Source organism: Oncorhynchus kisutch, linkage group LG1, assembly GCF_002021735.2.
Source record: "Oncorhynchus kisutch isolate 150728-3 linkage group LG1, Okis_V2, whole genome shotgun sequence".
Taxonomy (NCBI): Eukaryota; Metazoa; Chordata; class Actinopteri; order Salmoniformes; family Salmonidae; genus Oncorhynchus; species Oncorhynchus kisutch.
Window position 1 is genome coordinate 32919279 of NC_034174.2, and position 15114 is coordinate 32934392.

General features: G+C 44.7%; 1 protein-coding gene across 1 annotated transcript in view; it reads left to right on the plus strand.

Moving 5' to 3' along the window:
• Positions 1 to 2695: 2695 nt before the first annotated feature.
• Positions 2696 to 15114, plus strand: part of LOC109905569 (S-adenosylhomocysteine hydrolase-like protein 1) — a 61803-nt gene continuing 49384 nt past the window's right edge. The window contains exon 1 of the mRNA XM_020503043.2: positions 2696 to 3209. Within this exon, the coding sequence (XP_020358632.1) occupies positions 3000 to 3209 (210 nt within the window). The 5' untranslated portion in view covers positions 2696 to 2999. The remainder of the gene's footprint in view (positions 3210 to 15114) is intronic.

Genomic DNA, 15114 nt, shown 5'->3' on the forward strand with positions numbered 1-15114 from the left:
CAATCCTATAGAACATTTGTGAGCAGACCTGAAAAAGCATGTGTGAGCAAGGACCAAACCTGACTCAGTTACACCAGCTCTGTCAGGAGTATTGGGCCACAATTCACCCAATTTATTGTGGGAAGCTTGTGGAAGGCTACCCAAAACGCTTGACCAAAATGAAACAATTTAATAGCAATGCTACTAAATTCTAATTGAGTGTTTGTAAACTTCTGACCAATTTCTGACCCAGCTGAAATAAATAATTCTCTCTACTATTATTCTGACATTTCACATTCTTAAAATAAAGTGGTGATCCTAACTGACCTAAGACTGGGAATTTTTACTAGGATTAAATGTCAGGAATTGTGAAAATGCATTTGGCTAAGGTGTATGTAAACTTCCGACTTCAACTGTATGTGTATCAAACACACACCGTGTTTTCTCTTAGAGACTATTCTGAACTGAAGAAATGTGTTACCATGTTGTTTTATCCTATTGGTGATAGTCATATACTCTGTTATTCTGTAATGTATAATGTACACTGTAATTGTTTGTGTCAATTCTTTCATTATTAGTTAAATAGAGTAACTGCATTCCTTGTTTTACAGAGTAATTATTTGACTGACTAAATGCTTATAATTTAGAAGTTCTATTGGTAGTTGTTATTTACACTATACTCATACTGTAGCATATTCTTGGATGCCACCTTGACATCTCTGATCTGCTTGCCTCAATTAATTAATGCGGGAACATTGGTTGCCAGAATTAGTCTCTTAATAATTGCATAACGGTGCAAGTTAGACATGTTCATTATAGTCATACTGAGTCAGTGATACAATGATTCGCTATCTTGCTAGATCCTCCAGAGACGCACAGGGCCTGTTACATTTATTTTTTTACAGAAAACCATGCAACCACCACTCTAATATAGGCCTACACTCAGAAAAAAGGTGGTGGTGCTATCTACAACCTAAAAAGATTATTGCTCTGTCCCCATAGGAGAACCCTTTTTGGTTCCTGGTAGAAACCCTTCTGTGCCTAGGTAGAACCCTTTTGGGCTCCATTCCACAGAGGGTTTTACACGGAACCAAAACAAATTCTACTTGGAACCAAAAAGGGTTCTCCTTTGGTGACAGCAAAATAACTCTGTTGGAACCCCTTTCTCAAGTTTAGCCTGTAAGTTTAAACCATTTCAGTCTGTACTCAAACATCTGCCTGGTATTCAAGATAACATGCATCATAGTACCACCACCTTTAAAAGGTTTTCGTCAACCTCTGCTCAGACTTAAATAGCAGTGTTCCAAGAACCTCCACTATGGTTGACTGTAGTATCCTCAAACTGACAAAAAGGAGACACAAGAGGGTACCCCACACTCATTTTAGATCCCAATGGGTCTTTATTTTCATACTGCTCCCACTCTCATCACTATCTCCTTTGCCATCTTATCACGTCTTTTCTTGGATCTCCATCCACACACACACACACACAACTGTAGCATCTTCTTTACATTTCTCACATTTTAGGCATCCAGCTGAGGCCTTGGATGGATCATGTTGCACTGACATGGGCACAGGGGCATGTATATACAGTAATTTTTGTGTGGCACCAAATTAGTTCAACAGGAGAAGAGGATTTGGTTGCTTGTGGAGGGAGATTTAATTTATCAATTAGATAAATAATACTAGCACATACAATTACATTATTGTAGAATAGGCTACCCCTGTATCCAGACTATATTAGGATACCGTTATGATTTCGTTGGTCTTGTCAGGCATGATTTAAGGTCTTCGATCAAAGTTGTATGTTGCACCTCATTTCCCTTCTTCATTGAAAAGTACTTATGCATCCCCCATTCAATTCAGCTCTAGTGTGAATGTGTAGGCCTAGAAACAGTGGAAAAAATGCAATGGCATGTCGGGGTAGTGTATTACAAAGTAAAATATGTATATCCTAAAGCAATACGTGTGTATATTTTCATGTACAATTGAATTCATCCATGAAATAAATAATACTAACACATAAAATTATGTTTTTATTAGCCTACTTGACACAGTAAATAATATTGCCTATGTGCCTTCAACTCGTTACCAACAAAAAGTAATTATTTTCAAATAAACCAAATTTGCTATATCAACACAGTAGGCCAAAATATATCCTGCTGTGGCACCCGGCCCGCCACAGCAGTCACTAGTGCGCGATGAGACAAGGATATTCCTGCTGGCCAAACCCTCCTTAACCCGGACGACGCCAATTGTGCACCGCCCCATGTTGTTGATTGCGGGAGAGACATCCCAAGGTACCCGAATAGCACGGACCCTCTGGGAAAGCCTATGAACTCCTCTATTCGACTGAAAGTCACGGTCACAACTCTTATTGGTTGTCTGATACTGGGAACTGGTAACAACACCATCTGTGATTTGCTAACAACATTTAGATATGTATACAGCGAGATTAGATACTATACCATCCCATGAGGTGTTGAGGGAAAGACAGATTATCTATAGATTGGACATAACATTTTCTAGGCCATTAGCAATAACAGGAAATACACCTTATGCACCTTATGACTTTCATGAACATGCAGGCGTCACGCAGAGGTTAGCCACAGGGTGGTACTGTTGCCTAGGTTTATTAACACGCAGGCGTCACGCAGACGTTAGCAAGGCGTTGGTCTCATGTCATGCCAGTTAGACTTTCAATGGCAGGCTATAGACACACGGTGGTACGGTTGCCTAGGCTTAATTTTGGCTCATATCACCCCCCATAGCGCACATTTTCAGGTGACTGCTATGCAAAAGACTGCAGCTTGGTGCACGCGAAGGAACTGCGCAGGCAACCAGCCGTTTTATGACAGCAATTGCTACACTAGTTTGTAAAGATAAAATGGCCAACTAATATACCAAATGGTTTCTTCAGCTGCACACATAATTCACTCTTCCTCAAAATACCGAACAGTTGGCAGCAACACTAATTCTGTAGCTAACTAGCTACTACCACGTTCTAACTAATTTGTTGCATGTTTTCATTATTTATCGGAATGTCGGACACTCTAGGGGACGGAAAGTTGGAGCTGAAACAAGCCAGCAAAGAAGTAAAGGAGAGCGAGAACGTGGCGGAAAAATACTCAGCCATGACAGTGAGCAAGAACAGCGAAATTGTCATGGGTGATCTGTCAATGTCGTCCGCTGCGTTTAGTGCGGTCCCTACTCACAAACCTGTCAAAAAGGTAAGACACATTAGCTATGTACGTATGTGTTTATTTTGCTACTTTTCTTATCTTCACATCATGTCCCATTCAGGATGTCCCATCTAAACATAACGTAATTCAATTATATTTTTGACTTCGTTAGTAGCTTCTGCAATCCAACCATTTATTCTCAATGCATTTATAGTATTATTGCAGGTGTACACTTGGTGCAGTAATTTACGGTCTATGTCTGTCACCCACCCCCATAAACAGTGTTGATTTTAGCATGTATATCTTGGTGGGGCAAACACATTTTTTAGATGCATGCCAGCAGAGCCACTACACACGACACTAAACAATACATTAATTGCACTATAACGGTGACAAACGGTGCCCACAAACCGTTGGGGCCTACGTAAATGTGTCCCAACAGCAGAGCTTTTTTGCTTAAACAAATGTTGTTTCTACGGACAATTAAGCTGTACAAACTATGGTATAAGGGAATGATGAGCAGATAAGAGGGATTCCATAATTTCAATTAAGACATTAATGATTGAGCTAGGACGAATGTAGTCAACATAACTTTAAGTTCAGCACTTTTGAAATGTACAGTGACAGAATTCAGAACATGGGTCGTTCTTACGGTATTCTACCTGTACACCAAGTCATAACCATAGGATAAATAAAGGGGGTATATAAACAGACAATGAAAGCTCTTACAATATTCAATGTTTACATTTATCTATAACAGGATATAGGCTATGCACCACCAACAGTAGGCTAAGTTATGAGGGGGAAAGGGACCAAATTATTAGAGTGAGGCACATGGGCTTCTAACAGCTTACTACACAACATACTAGAGGTCGACCTAATATGATTTTTCAACGCCGATACCGATTATTGGAGGACCAAAAAAAGTTGATACCGATTAATCAGCTGATTTATATTTTATTTATTTATTTGTAATAATGACAATTACAACAATACTGAACGAACACTTTTATTTTAACTTAATATAATACTTCAATAAAATCAATTTATCTTCAAATAAATAAGGAAACATGTTCAATTTGGTTTAAATAATGCAAAAACAAAGTGTTGGAGAAGAAAGTAAAAGTGCAATATGTGCCATGTAAAAAAGCTAACGTTTAAGTTCCTTGCTCAGAACATGAGAACATATTAAAGCTGGTGGTTCCTTTTAACATGAGTCTTATATTCCCAGGTAAGAAGTTTTAGGTTGTAGTTATTATAGGAATTATAGGACTATTTCTCTCTATACCATTTGTATTTCATCAACCTTGGATGTTGATGGATGTTTTTATAGGCACTATAGTATTGCCAGTGTAACAGTATAGCTCCCGTCCCTCTCCTCGCCCCTACCTGGGCTTGAACCAGGGACACATCGACAACAACCACCCTCGAAGCATCGTTACCTATCGCTCCACAAAGGGAACAACTACTTCAAGGTCTCAGATTGAGTGACGTCACGATTGAAACGCTATTAACGCTATTAACTAGTTAGCCATTTCACATCGGTTACACCAGCCTAATCTCGGGAGTTGATAGGCTTGAAGTCATAAACAGCTCAATGCTTGAAGCACAGCGAAGAGCTGCTGGCAAATAAAGGAAAGTGCTGTTTGAATGAATGCGTACGAGCCTGCTGCTGCCTACCACCACTCAGTCAGACTGCTCTATCAAATATCTAATCATATACTTAATTATAACATAATAACACACAGAAATACGAGCCTTAGGTCATTAATATGGTAAAATCTGGAAACTATCATTTCGAAAACAAGACGTTTATTCTTTCAGTGAATCTAACGAGTGGCATCCCTTAGTCTAAATATTGCTGTTACATTGCACAACCTTCAATGTTATGTCATAATTATGTACAATTCTGGCAAATTAATTACGGTCTATGTAATTAAGAAATGGTCTTCACACAGTTCGCAATGAGCCAGGCGGCCCAAAATGCTGCATATACCCTGACTCTGCTTGCACAGAAAGCAAGAGAAATGACACCATTTCCCTAGTTAAAAGAAATTAATGTTAGCAGGCAATATTAACTAAAGATGCAGGTTTAAAAATAAATACTTATGTATTGATTTTAATGAAAGGCATTGATGTTTATGGTTAGGTACACATTGGTGCAACGACAGTGCTTTTTTCGTGAATGCGCTTGTTAAATCATCACCCGTTTGATGAGGTAGGCTGTGATTTGATGAGAAATTAACAGGCACCACATCGATTATACGCAACGCAGGACAAGCTAGATAAACTAGTAATATCATCAACCATGTGTAGTTAACTAGTGAATATGTTAAGATTGATTGTTTTTTATAAAGTAAGTTTAATGCTAGCTAGCAACTTACCTTGGCTTCTTGCTTTACTCGTGTAACAGGTGGTCAGCCTGCCACGCAGTCTCCTCGTGGAGTGCAATGTAATCGGCCACAATCGGTGTCATTTTTGTGTGATTACGATTGTCATGAAAACTTGAAATCGGCCCTAATTAATCGGCTATTCCGATTAATCGGTCGACCTCTACAACATACACATAGAATTACTTTCATAGCTACAGTATATATATCTCCCTGGCATATTACATAATTTATGCATCAGCATTCAATACATTTTTGGACTCACCTTGTTGTGCTGTGCTCACTTGAACAGGAAGGTGGCGTGGTGGTCCTTTCTGTGGGCAAATGTTGTCATCAAACTTTGTCATCAGTCTGGCATTTCTGGGTTTATGGTGCGTTCAAGACAACTGGGAACTCTGGGGGGGGGGGGGAAACAAGGTCGAATCATGACGTCAGTGATCTTCAAGTTAGAGCTCTAGAAAGAGGCTTGAGTTCCCGACTTGGAATTCCGAGTTGGATGACCGTTCAAGGCGTATTTTACCAGTCAGAGCTCCCCCCCCCCCCCCCAGAGTTCCCAGTTGTCTTGAACTCAGTGAAGTCTGAGATTTCCCAGTTCTGAGATTTCAGTTGTTTTGAACGCGGCAGAAGTCATGCTGGGTTGACAATGTATACAACCTTTTCTGGCCCCATGGTGTTAAGTGTTTATCCTTTTAAGCTCGGAAAAAGAAACCCTTAAACCCAGACTTGGACTACACACCCACTCCACTGAATAGCAGGCTAGTGATAGCTTTGCAACGCTTGCAGTTAGCCACTGATTCCTTCCAAACCACTCACTGTTGAATTTGCGATTTCCAACTTGTGTAATGTTTGGCCGATGAGCACTTATACATTTGATCTATAATTTCTCTTCATATGACAAGGATCGAATAGTAGATTGTCGACTTGATTCGGGATGATGACTGCTTGTCTAGCTTGCTAGCTAAGATTTTGAAAGTATGATGACATGATCAGTCCAGTCAAAGCTACGGTAGATATAAGGTGATTTGGTGTCAATTTATCTATGGTCAATGACCTTGAGCCTTCTTGGATGGGCACTTCTAATGTAACTCTATTGCAGGACCCAAGGGGCTTGAATTTTCAAGCTATCCCTGTAGATTTTGTGGTGACGTAGTGTCCCCATGAGTGACAGAACATTAAACCAATCATGGCGCAACTAGAGAACATTACCAACGTCTACACTCGTATTTTCCACTGGCTGCCCCACCATCACAGAAAGCATTCTGGTAGGCTGAAACACCTGCATTTTGGAGCTGCCTTACCCAAGAAAGCAAAAAAGAGACCATGTTTGTATGCGGCTTTATTAACTCAATGTTTATTTATAAATGTTTTTTATTTATTTTTTACATTGTTCGCAAACTGATGTGACACCTGCCCTGAATAATGCGACGCCACTGCCCATAACCAGACTTGGGCACAGTGTTAATGGAATTTGATTTATTGGCCACAAGCTGTCAGCTACAGTAAGGCCTAGTTTGCATTTAAAGTTGGAATATGTAACTTTTTGGGCGACCCGACCAAATTCACATAGAAATGTAAGTTATAGATTTGTCATTTTCATTACAAGCAATTGTAGTAAGTTGTAGATCTGTTCTATGTGCACAATTGCTATGCTTCCTGTTAAGTTTTAGTGTATTTTACTCAATAGTGTGCAACTGCAGTCTGCAATTTGGGGTGTTCCTGCAGATAGCCCCCCCCCCCCATCACCCCATTGGTTCCTTCATGAAACCCCTCCCTTAAGCACCCCATTGGTTCCTGCATAAAATCAGTTAGCTAGCCAGCACACAGTGTCACTCCTCCTCCCGTCAAGTGGGGTGAAGGACATGCAGGAGGTTGGGGGGGCACCGTGTCCTAGCTAGCTAGCTGGTTTCATGAAGGAACCAGTGGGATGCTCGATGGGGGAACACCTGCAGGAACGCCTCAAATTGCTGGCCACAATTGCACCCTTCTTTTTCCTTTTGGTTTTATACACCAGCTTCAAACTGCTGAAAATACAATATTTTTGGTTAATTAAAATATATTTCAGATGTTTAGATAATTACAGTGATTCTCAAAACTGCTTGTTTTGTCACAAAACTGAAATTAGGCAAACTATTCGAATTTTAGCACCCAGGAATAGGCAAAGTGGAGAAACTTCACACACATAAAAACACACCTTGAAAAAAACACAATTAAATGGGAATTTCACCCTGGTTCTGCTACGACATATAGTCATTACTGTAATAACAACATTACTTTTTTATCATTAACAAATACATTTATGCATATCTGGTCTGGGTGGGAAAGCCCCATGCCCATTCCATATCGGGTCCTACCTGCAACATCAGTAACACCTGCTGCAACATCACTGTACAGCTCTAAGACTATATGGTCAGAAAGTGTGCAGGTGCCATGTCCTGTGTCACTAGTAACTTATTAAACAAGTGCCCTTTTTTATGTAGCTACTAAAACCTACTGACTTAGGTGTTTATCATCCATGGAAGGCATAGGAAATATGGTAATAATAGTATTATATGAACTCAGAAAATCAGCTTGGATAGCATTAGAAAGACTACCCTGTACAATCTCACCTTCTCATGCTCTGAATAAACATTAGCTTGGAACGCTCTCCTGCGTTAGCACCCAGAAGCAGCCTGGCATATTATGCAAGCCAGAGGTGCAATGTTACGCTCAATGAATGCACACACACACGCACACTTGGTGGTTGTTATGCAACACTGGTTCGAATCAATGATTTATGTGTGCACTAGATGACTGACAGGGTTTTATGTATAAAAACCTTTAAGTACCTTTTTAAAATTATAACTATTTTTTTTGAGAAAGTATTAATGTCAATATCCCCACCAAAACAAAAAATACTTAAATGCATGTGTTTTGTCCTTTAAACATTTAAATTAAATACTGCAGAATTCCATTCATTCCTATGGAGCTCTGCTTTTCTGAGTGCCAGTATGGCTTCAAAGCCTCTCCATGGCCAAAACATAGCATCAGCAGTCCAGGGTTTATACACATCATTGTTTGGATTCCAGCAGGAAGTGAGTCTGTGAGCAATAGAAGTGGACATACAGTTTCAGAGTGAGAGCGAAAGGTTTTTGTTACATTTCAGTTTGTTCACACAGATTTATGGGCCTATTTCACATGATAATTCCAATACAGTGTAGGCTTATTATTCTTTTGTAGAGAAAATGTAAGGACAGATACAGACAAGGAGCTACAGGTGAGCAGTTATGCTGGGACTTGACCTTAGCTATGTGTGGGTGGTATTTGATATTTTATTAGGCTCCCCATTAGCTGTTGCAAAAGCAGCAGCTACTCTTCCTGGGGTCCACACAAAACATGAAACATAATACAGAATGACATAATACAGAACATCAATAGACAAGAACAGCTCAAGGACAGAACTACATAAAAACATTTTAAAGGCACATGCAGCCTACATATCAATGCATACACCAAACTATCTAGATTCTCATAGTTGTGTTCCTGTTCAATTGATATTATAGGTGAATGTGACAGTGTTCACTTTGATGGTTTGAATTATGTCATTCTGTATTATGTTTCATGTTTTGTGCTTTTTGAGGTGTTTATCTGTTTTTTAAAAACCAGGTTGGCTGTTTATTTGAGCAATATGAGATGGAAGGAAGTAACATGCAAGGGCTCTATATAATATTGTACACTTTCTTGAATTTGTTCTGGATTTGGGGACTGTGAAAAGGCCCCTGGTGGCATGTCTGGTGGGATAAGTGTTTTTGCTAGTGTTCAGGGGGCAGTTATACAACACAACAGAGCCACTGTTGCACTTTTTTAAAAGAGCATACATCCACAAACTACTCCTCTTGAAACTAGGGGGCACTATTTTTATTTTTGGAAAAATAACGTTCCCAAAGTAAACCGCCTATTTCTCAGGACCAGATGCTAGAATATGCATATAATTGACAGATTAGGATAGAACACTCTAAAGTTTCCAAAACGGTCAAAATATTGTCTGTGAGTATAACAGAACTGATATTGCAGGCAAAACCCTGATAAACATCAAACCAGGAAGTGGCTTCTATTTTGAAAACTCCATGTTCCATAGCCTCCCATTGCTCCATTTAAAGGGATATCAACCAGATTCCTTTTCCTATCGCTTCTTCAAGGTTTCAACAGTCTTCAGACATAGTTTCAGGCTTTTATTTTGAAGAATGAGTGTGAACGACCACATTTCGTAAGTGGATAGGTGGGGGCTCTCAGTGAGTTGCATGCAAAAGAGAAAGGCGGCCATTGTTACTCCCGGTCCTAGTGAAAAGCCAACTGTCCCGGTTGATATATTATCGAATAGATATTTGAAAAACACCCTGAGGATTGATTATAAAAAACGTCTGACATGTTTCTGTGGACATTATGGATATAATTTGACATTTTTGTCTGCGTTGTCGTGACCGCCCTTTCCGGTCGATTCCTTGGCATAACGCACCAAACTAACTGAGGTATTTGGATATAAAAAATATCTTTATGGAACAAAAGGGACTTTTGTTGTCTAACTGGGAGTCTCGTGAGTGAAAACATCCAAAGGTCATCAAAGGTAAACGATTAATTTGATTGCTTTTCTGATTTTCGTGACCAAGTTACCTGACGCTAAGTGTACTTATTGTTTTGTTGAGCGATCAATAAACTTACACAAACGCTTGTATTGCTTTCGCTGTAAAGCATAATTTCAAAATCTGAGACGACAGGTGGATTAACAAAAGGCTAAGCTGTGTTTTGCAATATTGCACTTGTGATTTCATGAATATGAATATTTTCTAGTAATATTATTTGACTGTGGCGCTATGCTATTCAGCGTTGCTGATGACAATTATCCCGGATCCAGTATGGGTGGTTCAGAGAGGTTAAAAGCGATACATTACTCTTGACACTTTGTCAGCCCGTCTGTTTTTACCCCCTTTTTCGTGGTATCTAATTGTTAGTAGCTATCTTGTCTCATCGCTACTACTCCCGTACGGGCCCGGGAGAGACGAAGGTTGAAAGTCATGTGTCCTCCGATACACAACCCAACCAAGCCGCACTGCTTCTTAACACAGCACGCATCCAACCTGGAGGAAACACCGTGCACCTGGCAAACTTGGTTAGCGTGCACTGCGCCCGGCGCGCCACAGGAGTCGCTGGTGCGCGATGAGACAAGGATATCCCTACCGGCCAAACCCTCCCTAACCCGGACGACGCTATGCCAATTGTGCGTCGCCCAATGGACCTCCCGGTCACAGCCGGTTACGACAGAGCCTGGGCACGAACCCAGAGTCTCTGGTGGCACAGCTGGCGCTTCAGTACAGCGCCCTTAACCACTGCGCTACCCGGGAGGCACGAAAGCAGCAGTCTTGTCATACATACCATTGGATATATGTCAAAACTCCCTAAGGAGATGTGGGTGTGGAGTCAGGCGCAGGAGAAACAAGTTCAGAATGAAAAGGGCATTTAATAAACCAGCTCAAAAATCAAAAAAAGGATTGGTGGCAGCTAGTAGACCGGCGACGACGAACGCCGAGCGCCGCCCGAATAGGGAGAGGAGCCACAGTACATGACAGTACCCCCCCACACTGACGCCAGCCTCGAGGACGACCCGGAGGGCGAGGCGCAGGGCATTCAGAATGGAGGCGGTGGAACTCACCCAGCAGAGATGGGTCCAAGATGTCCCCCACCGGCACCCAGCACCTCTCCTCCGGACCGTACCCCTCCCAATCCACAAGGTACTGCAGGCCCCCCACCCGAAGTCTAGAGTCCAGGATGGACCGTACAGTGTACGCCAGACCCCCCTCGATGTCCAGGGGGGGGCGGAGGGACCTCCCGTACCTCAACGTCCTGTAGTGGACCAGCCACCACCGGCCTGAGGAGAGACACATGAAACGAGGGGTTAAGAGGGGAGCTGTAACCTATAACACACCTCGTTTATTCTCCTCTGGACTTTAAATGGCCCAACAAACCACGGACCCAGCTTCCGGCAGGGCAGGCGGAGAGGCAGGTTTCGGGTCGAGAGCCAGACCCTGTCCCCTGGTGCGAACATGGGGGCCTCACTACGGTGGCGATCAGCGCTCAGCTTCTGTCGCCCACCGGCCTGTTTAAGGGATTCCTGGACGGCTCTCCAGGTCTCCTTTGAGCGCTCCACCCAATCCTCCACCGCAGGAGCCTCGGTCTGACTTTGATGCCACGGTACCAGGACCGTCTGATAACCCAACACGCACTGAAACGGCGACAGGAGTGGCGAAGTGAATTCTGGGCCATCTCGGGCCATGGGACGAACCTCGCTCACTCTCCAGGCCGGTCCTGGCAATACAACAGCAGAAACCTGCCCACATCCTGATTCACTCTCCACCTGCCCATTACTCTTGGGTTGAAAACCAGAGGTCAGGCTGATCGAGACCCCCAGATGCTCCATGAACGCCTTCCAAACCAGGAAAGGGAAATTATATCCTCAGGCACCCCGTAGTGCCGGAAGACGTGTGTAAACAGGGCCTTCGCAGTCTGTAGGGTCGTAGGGAGACCCGGCAAAGGGAGGAGACGGCAGGAATTAGAGAACCGATCCACAACGACCAGGATCGTGTGTTCCCCTGTGACGGAGGAAGATCGGTAAGAAAGTCAACAGACAGGTGTGACCAAGGCAGCTGTGGAATGGGGAGGGGCTGTAACTTCCCTCTATGCAGGTGTCTAGGAGCCTTACACTGAGCGCACACCGAACAGGAGGAAACATAAACCCTCACATCCTTAGCCAAGGTGGGCCACCAGTACTTCCCCCTAAGAGCCCGCACTGTCCTCATCAATCCCCGGATGACCAGAGGAGGGTAGCATGTAGGCCCACCTGATCAATCTATCACAAACACCAAGTGGGACGTACTTCCGGGCCCGCTGGACACTGTGGTGGAGGAGGTTCTAACCGAGACGCCCGCTCGATGTCCACGTCCACCTCCCATAACACCGGTGCCACCAGACAAGAGGCCGAAAGTATGGGGGTGGGATCGATGGGCCTCTCCTCCGTATCATAGAAACGTGACAGTGCGTCGGCCTTCGCGTTACGGGAACCTGGTCTGTAAGAGATAGTAAGGCGAAACCTGGTAAAAAAACATCGCTCACCTTGCCTGGCGAGGACTCAGTCTCCTCGCCGTCCGGATGTACTCCAGATTACGGTGGTCAGTCCAGATGAGAAAAGAGTGTTTCGCCCCCTCAAGCCAATGTCTCCACACCTTCAGAGCTTTTACCACAGCCAGCAACTCCCGATTCCCCACATCATAGTTTCGCTCAGCCGGACTGAGCTTCCTTGAAAAGAAAGCGCAGGGGTGAAGCTACGGGGGTGCGCCCGAGCGCTGCGATAGCACGGCTGCAACCCCAGCCTCGGATGCGTCCCTCTCCACTATGAATGGCAAAGAGGGGTCCGGATGCGCCAATACGGGAGCGTCGGTAAATAACGCTTTCAGACGACCAAAAGCTCTGTACACCTCCACCGACCACCACAAACGTGCCGGCTCTCCCTTCAGCAGTGAGGTAATGGGAGCAGCCACCTGCCCAAAACCCCGGATAAACCTCTGGTAGTAATTGGCAAACCCTAAAAACCGCTGCACCTCCTTTACGTGGTCGGAGTCAGCCAATTACGCACGGCCGCAATGCGGTTACACTCCATCACCACCCCAGATGTGGAAATGCGATACCCCAGGAAAGAGACGGCTTGTTTGGAGAACACACATTTCTTGGCATTGACGTACAGGTCATGCTCCAACAGTCGCCCAAGTACCTTGTGCACCAGAGACACATGCGCGGCGCGTGTGGCAGAATAGATCAGTATGTCATCGATGTAAACCACCACACCCTGCCCATGCAGGTCCCTGAAAATCTCGTCAACAAAGGATTGGAAAACTGCTGGAGCATTTTTCAACCCATAAGGCATGACGAGCTACTCATAATGACCAAATTTGGTACTGAACGCGGTTTTCCACTCATGTCCAACCCGGATTCGCTCCAAGTTATATGTGCTCCTAAGATCCAGTTTTGTGAAGAAGCGTGCTCCGTGGAATGATTCCACCGCCGTGGCGATGAGAGGTAGCGGGTAACTGAACCCCATTGTGATGGAATTTAGACCTCTATAGTCAATGCACGGATGCAGGCCTATCTCCTTCTTCTTCACAAAAAAGAAACTCGAGGAGACAGGTGATGTGGAGGGAATGTACCCCTGTCCCAGAGATTCGATGACATGTCTCCATAGCCACCGTCTCCTCCTGTGACAGGGGATACACGTGACTCCTGGGAAGTGCGGCGTTTACCTGGAGGTTTACAGAAGGTGATTGCCAAATCAGCATATTCGGGGGGAATGCGCACAGTGGAGACTTGGTCTGGACTCTCCACCGTCGTTGCACCGATGGAAACTCCTACACACCTACCTGAGCACTCCTCTGACCAACCCTTAAGAGCCCCCTGTTTCCATGAAATTTTAGGATTGAGATAAGCCAACCAGGGAATACCCAGCACCACTGGAAACGCAGGAGAATCAATGAGGAAGAGACTAATCCGCTCCTCATGACCCCCCCTGTGTCACCATGTCCAGTGGAACCATGGCCTCCCTGATCAGCCCTGACCCTAACGGTCGACTATCTAGGGTGTGCACAGGGAAGAGTTGGTCTATTTGAACCAAGGGAATCCCTAACTTACGCGCGAAACCGCGGTCCATTAAACTCCCTGCTGTGCCTGAATCGACTAGCGCCTTAAGCTGGGAATGAGGGGAAAAATCAGGAAAGGAAATCAACACATAGATATGACCAACAGGGGGCTCTGGGTGAGCTGGGTGCTGACTCACCTGAGGTGTTCGAGTCATGCTCTGCCTGCTCTCTCGGCTCCCAGACGAGCTCCTCCAGCACCTGTCAGCAGTGAGTCCTCTCCGACCACAACTGGTGCAGGAGGAGGCTCCTCCTCCGGATGCCCTAGCAGCAGCAGCACCCACTGTCGGAGCAGGAGCGCTGGGGGGTGGAACGAACAGACCCTGGTCAGGACACCTGCGAGCAGCCAGCAAGTTGTCCAGCCTGATGGACATGTCTATTAGCTGGGCCAGAGTGAGAGTAGTGTAACGACAGGCTAGCTCCCTGCGGACATACTCCCGCAGACTACACCTATAATTGTCCATCAGGGCCCTGTCATTCCACCCCACGCCGGTGGCCAGGGTCCGGAACTCCAGCGCGAAATCCTGCACGCTCCTCGTCTCCTGCCTTAAGTGAAACAGCCGTTCACGCCCCGTTCTGCCCTCGGGTGGGTGATCGAACACCGCCCGGGAGCGGCTGGTGAACTCTGGGTAATGGTCCCTCGCTGAGTCCGGGCCCTCCCAGACCGTGTTGGCCCACTCCAGGGCTTTACCTGAAAGGCAGGAGACGAGGACGTTGACACTCTCCTCTCCCGAGGGAGTCTGGTGAACGGTCAACAGATACAGCTACAGCTGGAGCAGGAACCCCTTACACTCGGCAGCCGTCTCATCGTAGTCCCTCGTCGAATCCCGCTGGGGCCGGACGCCGCCAGAG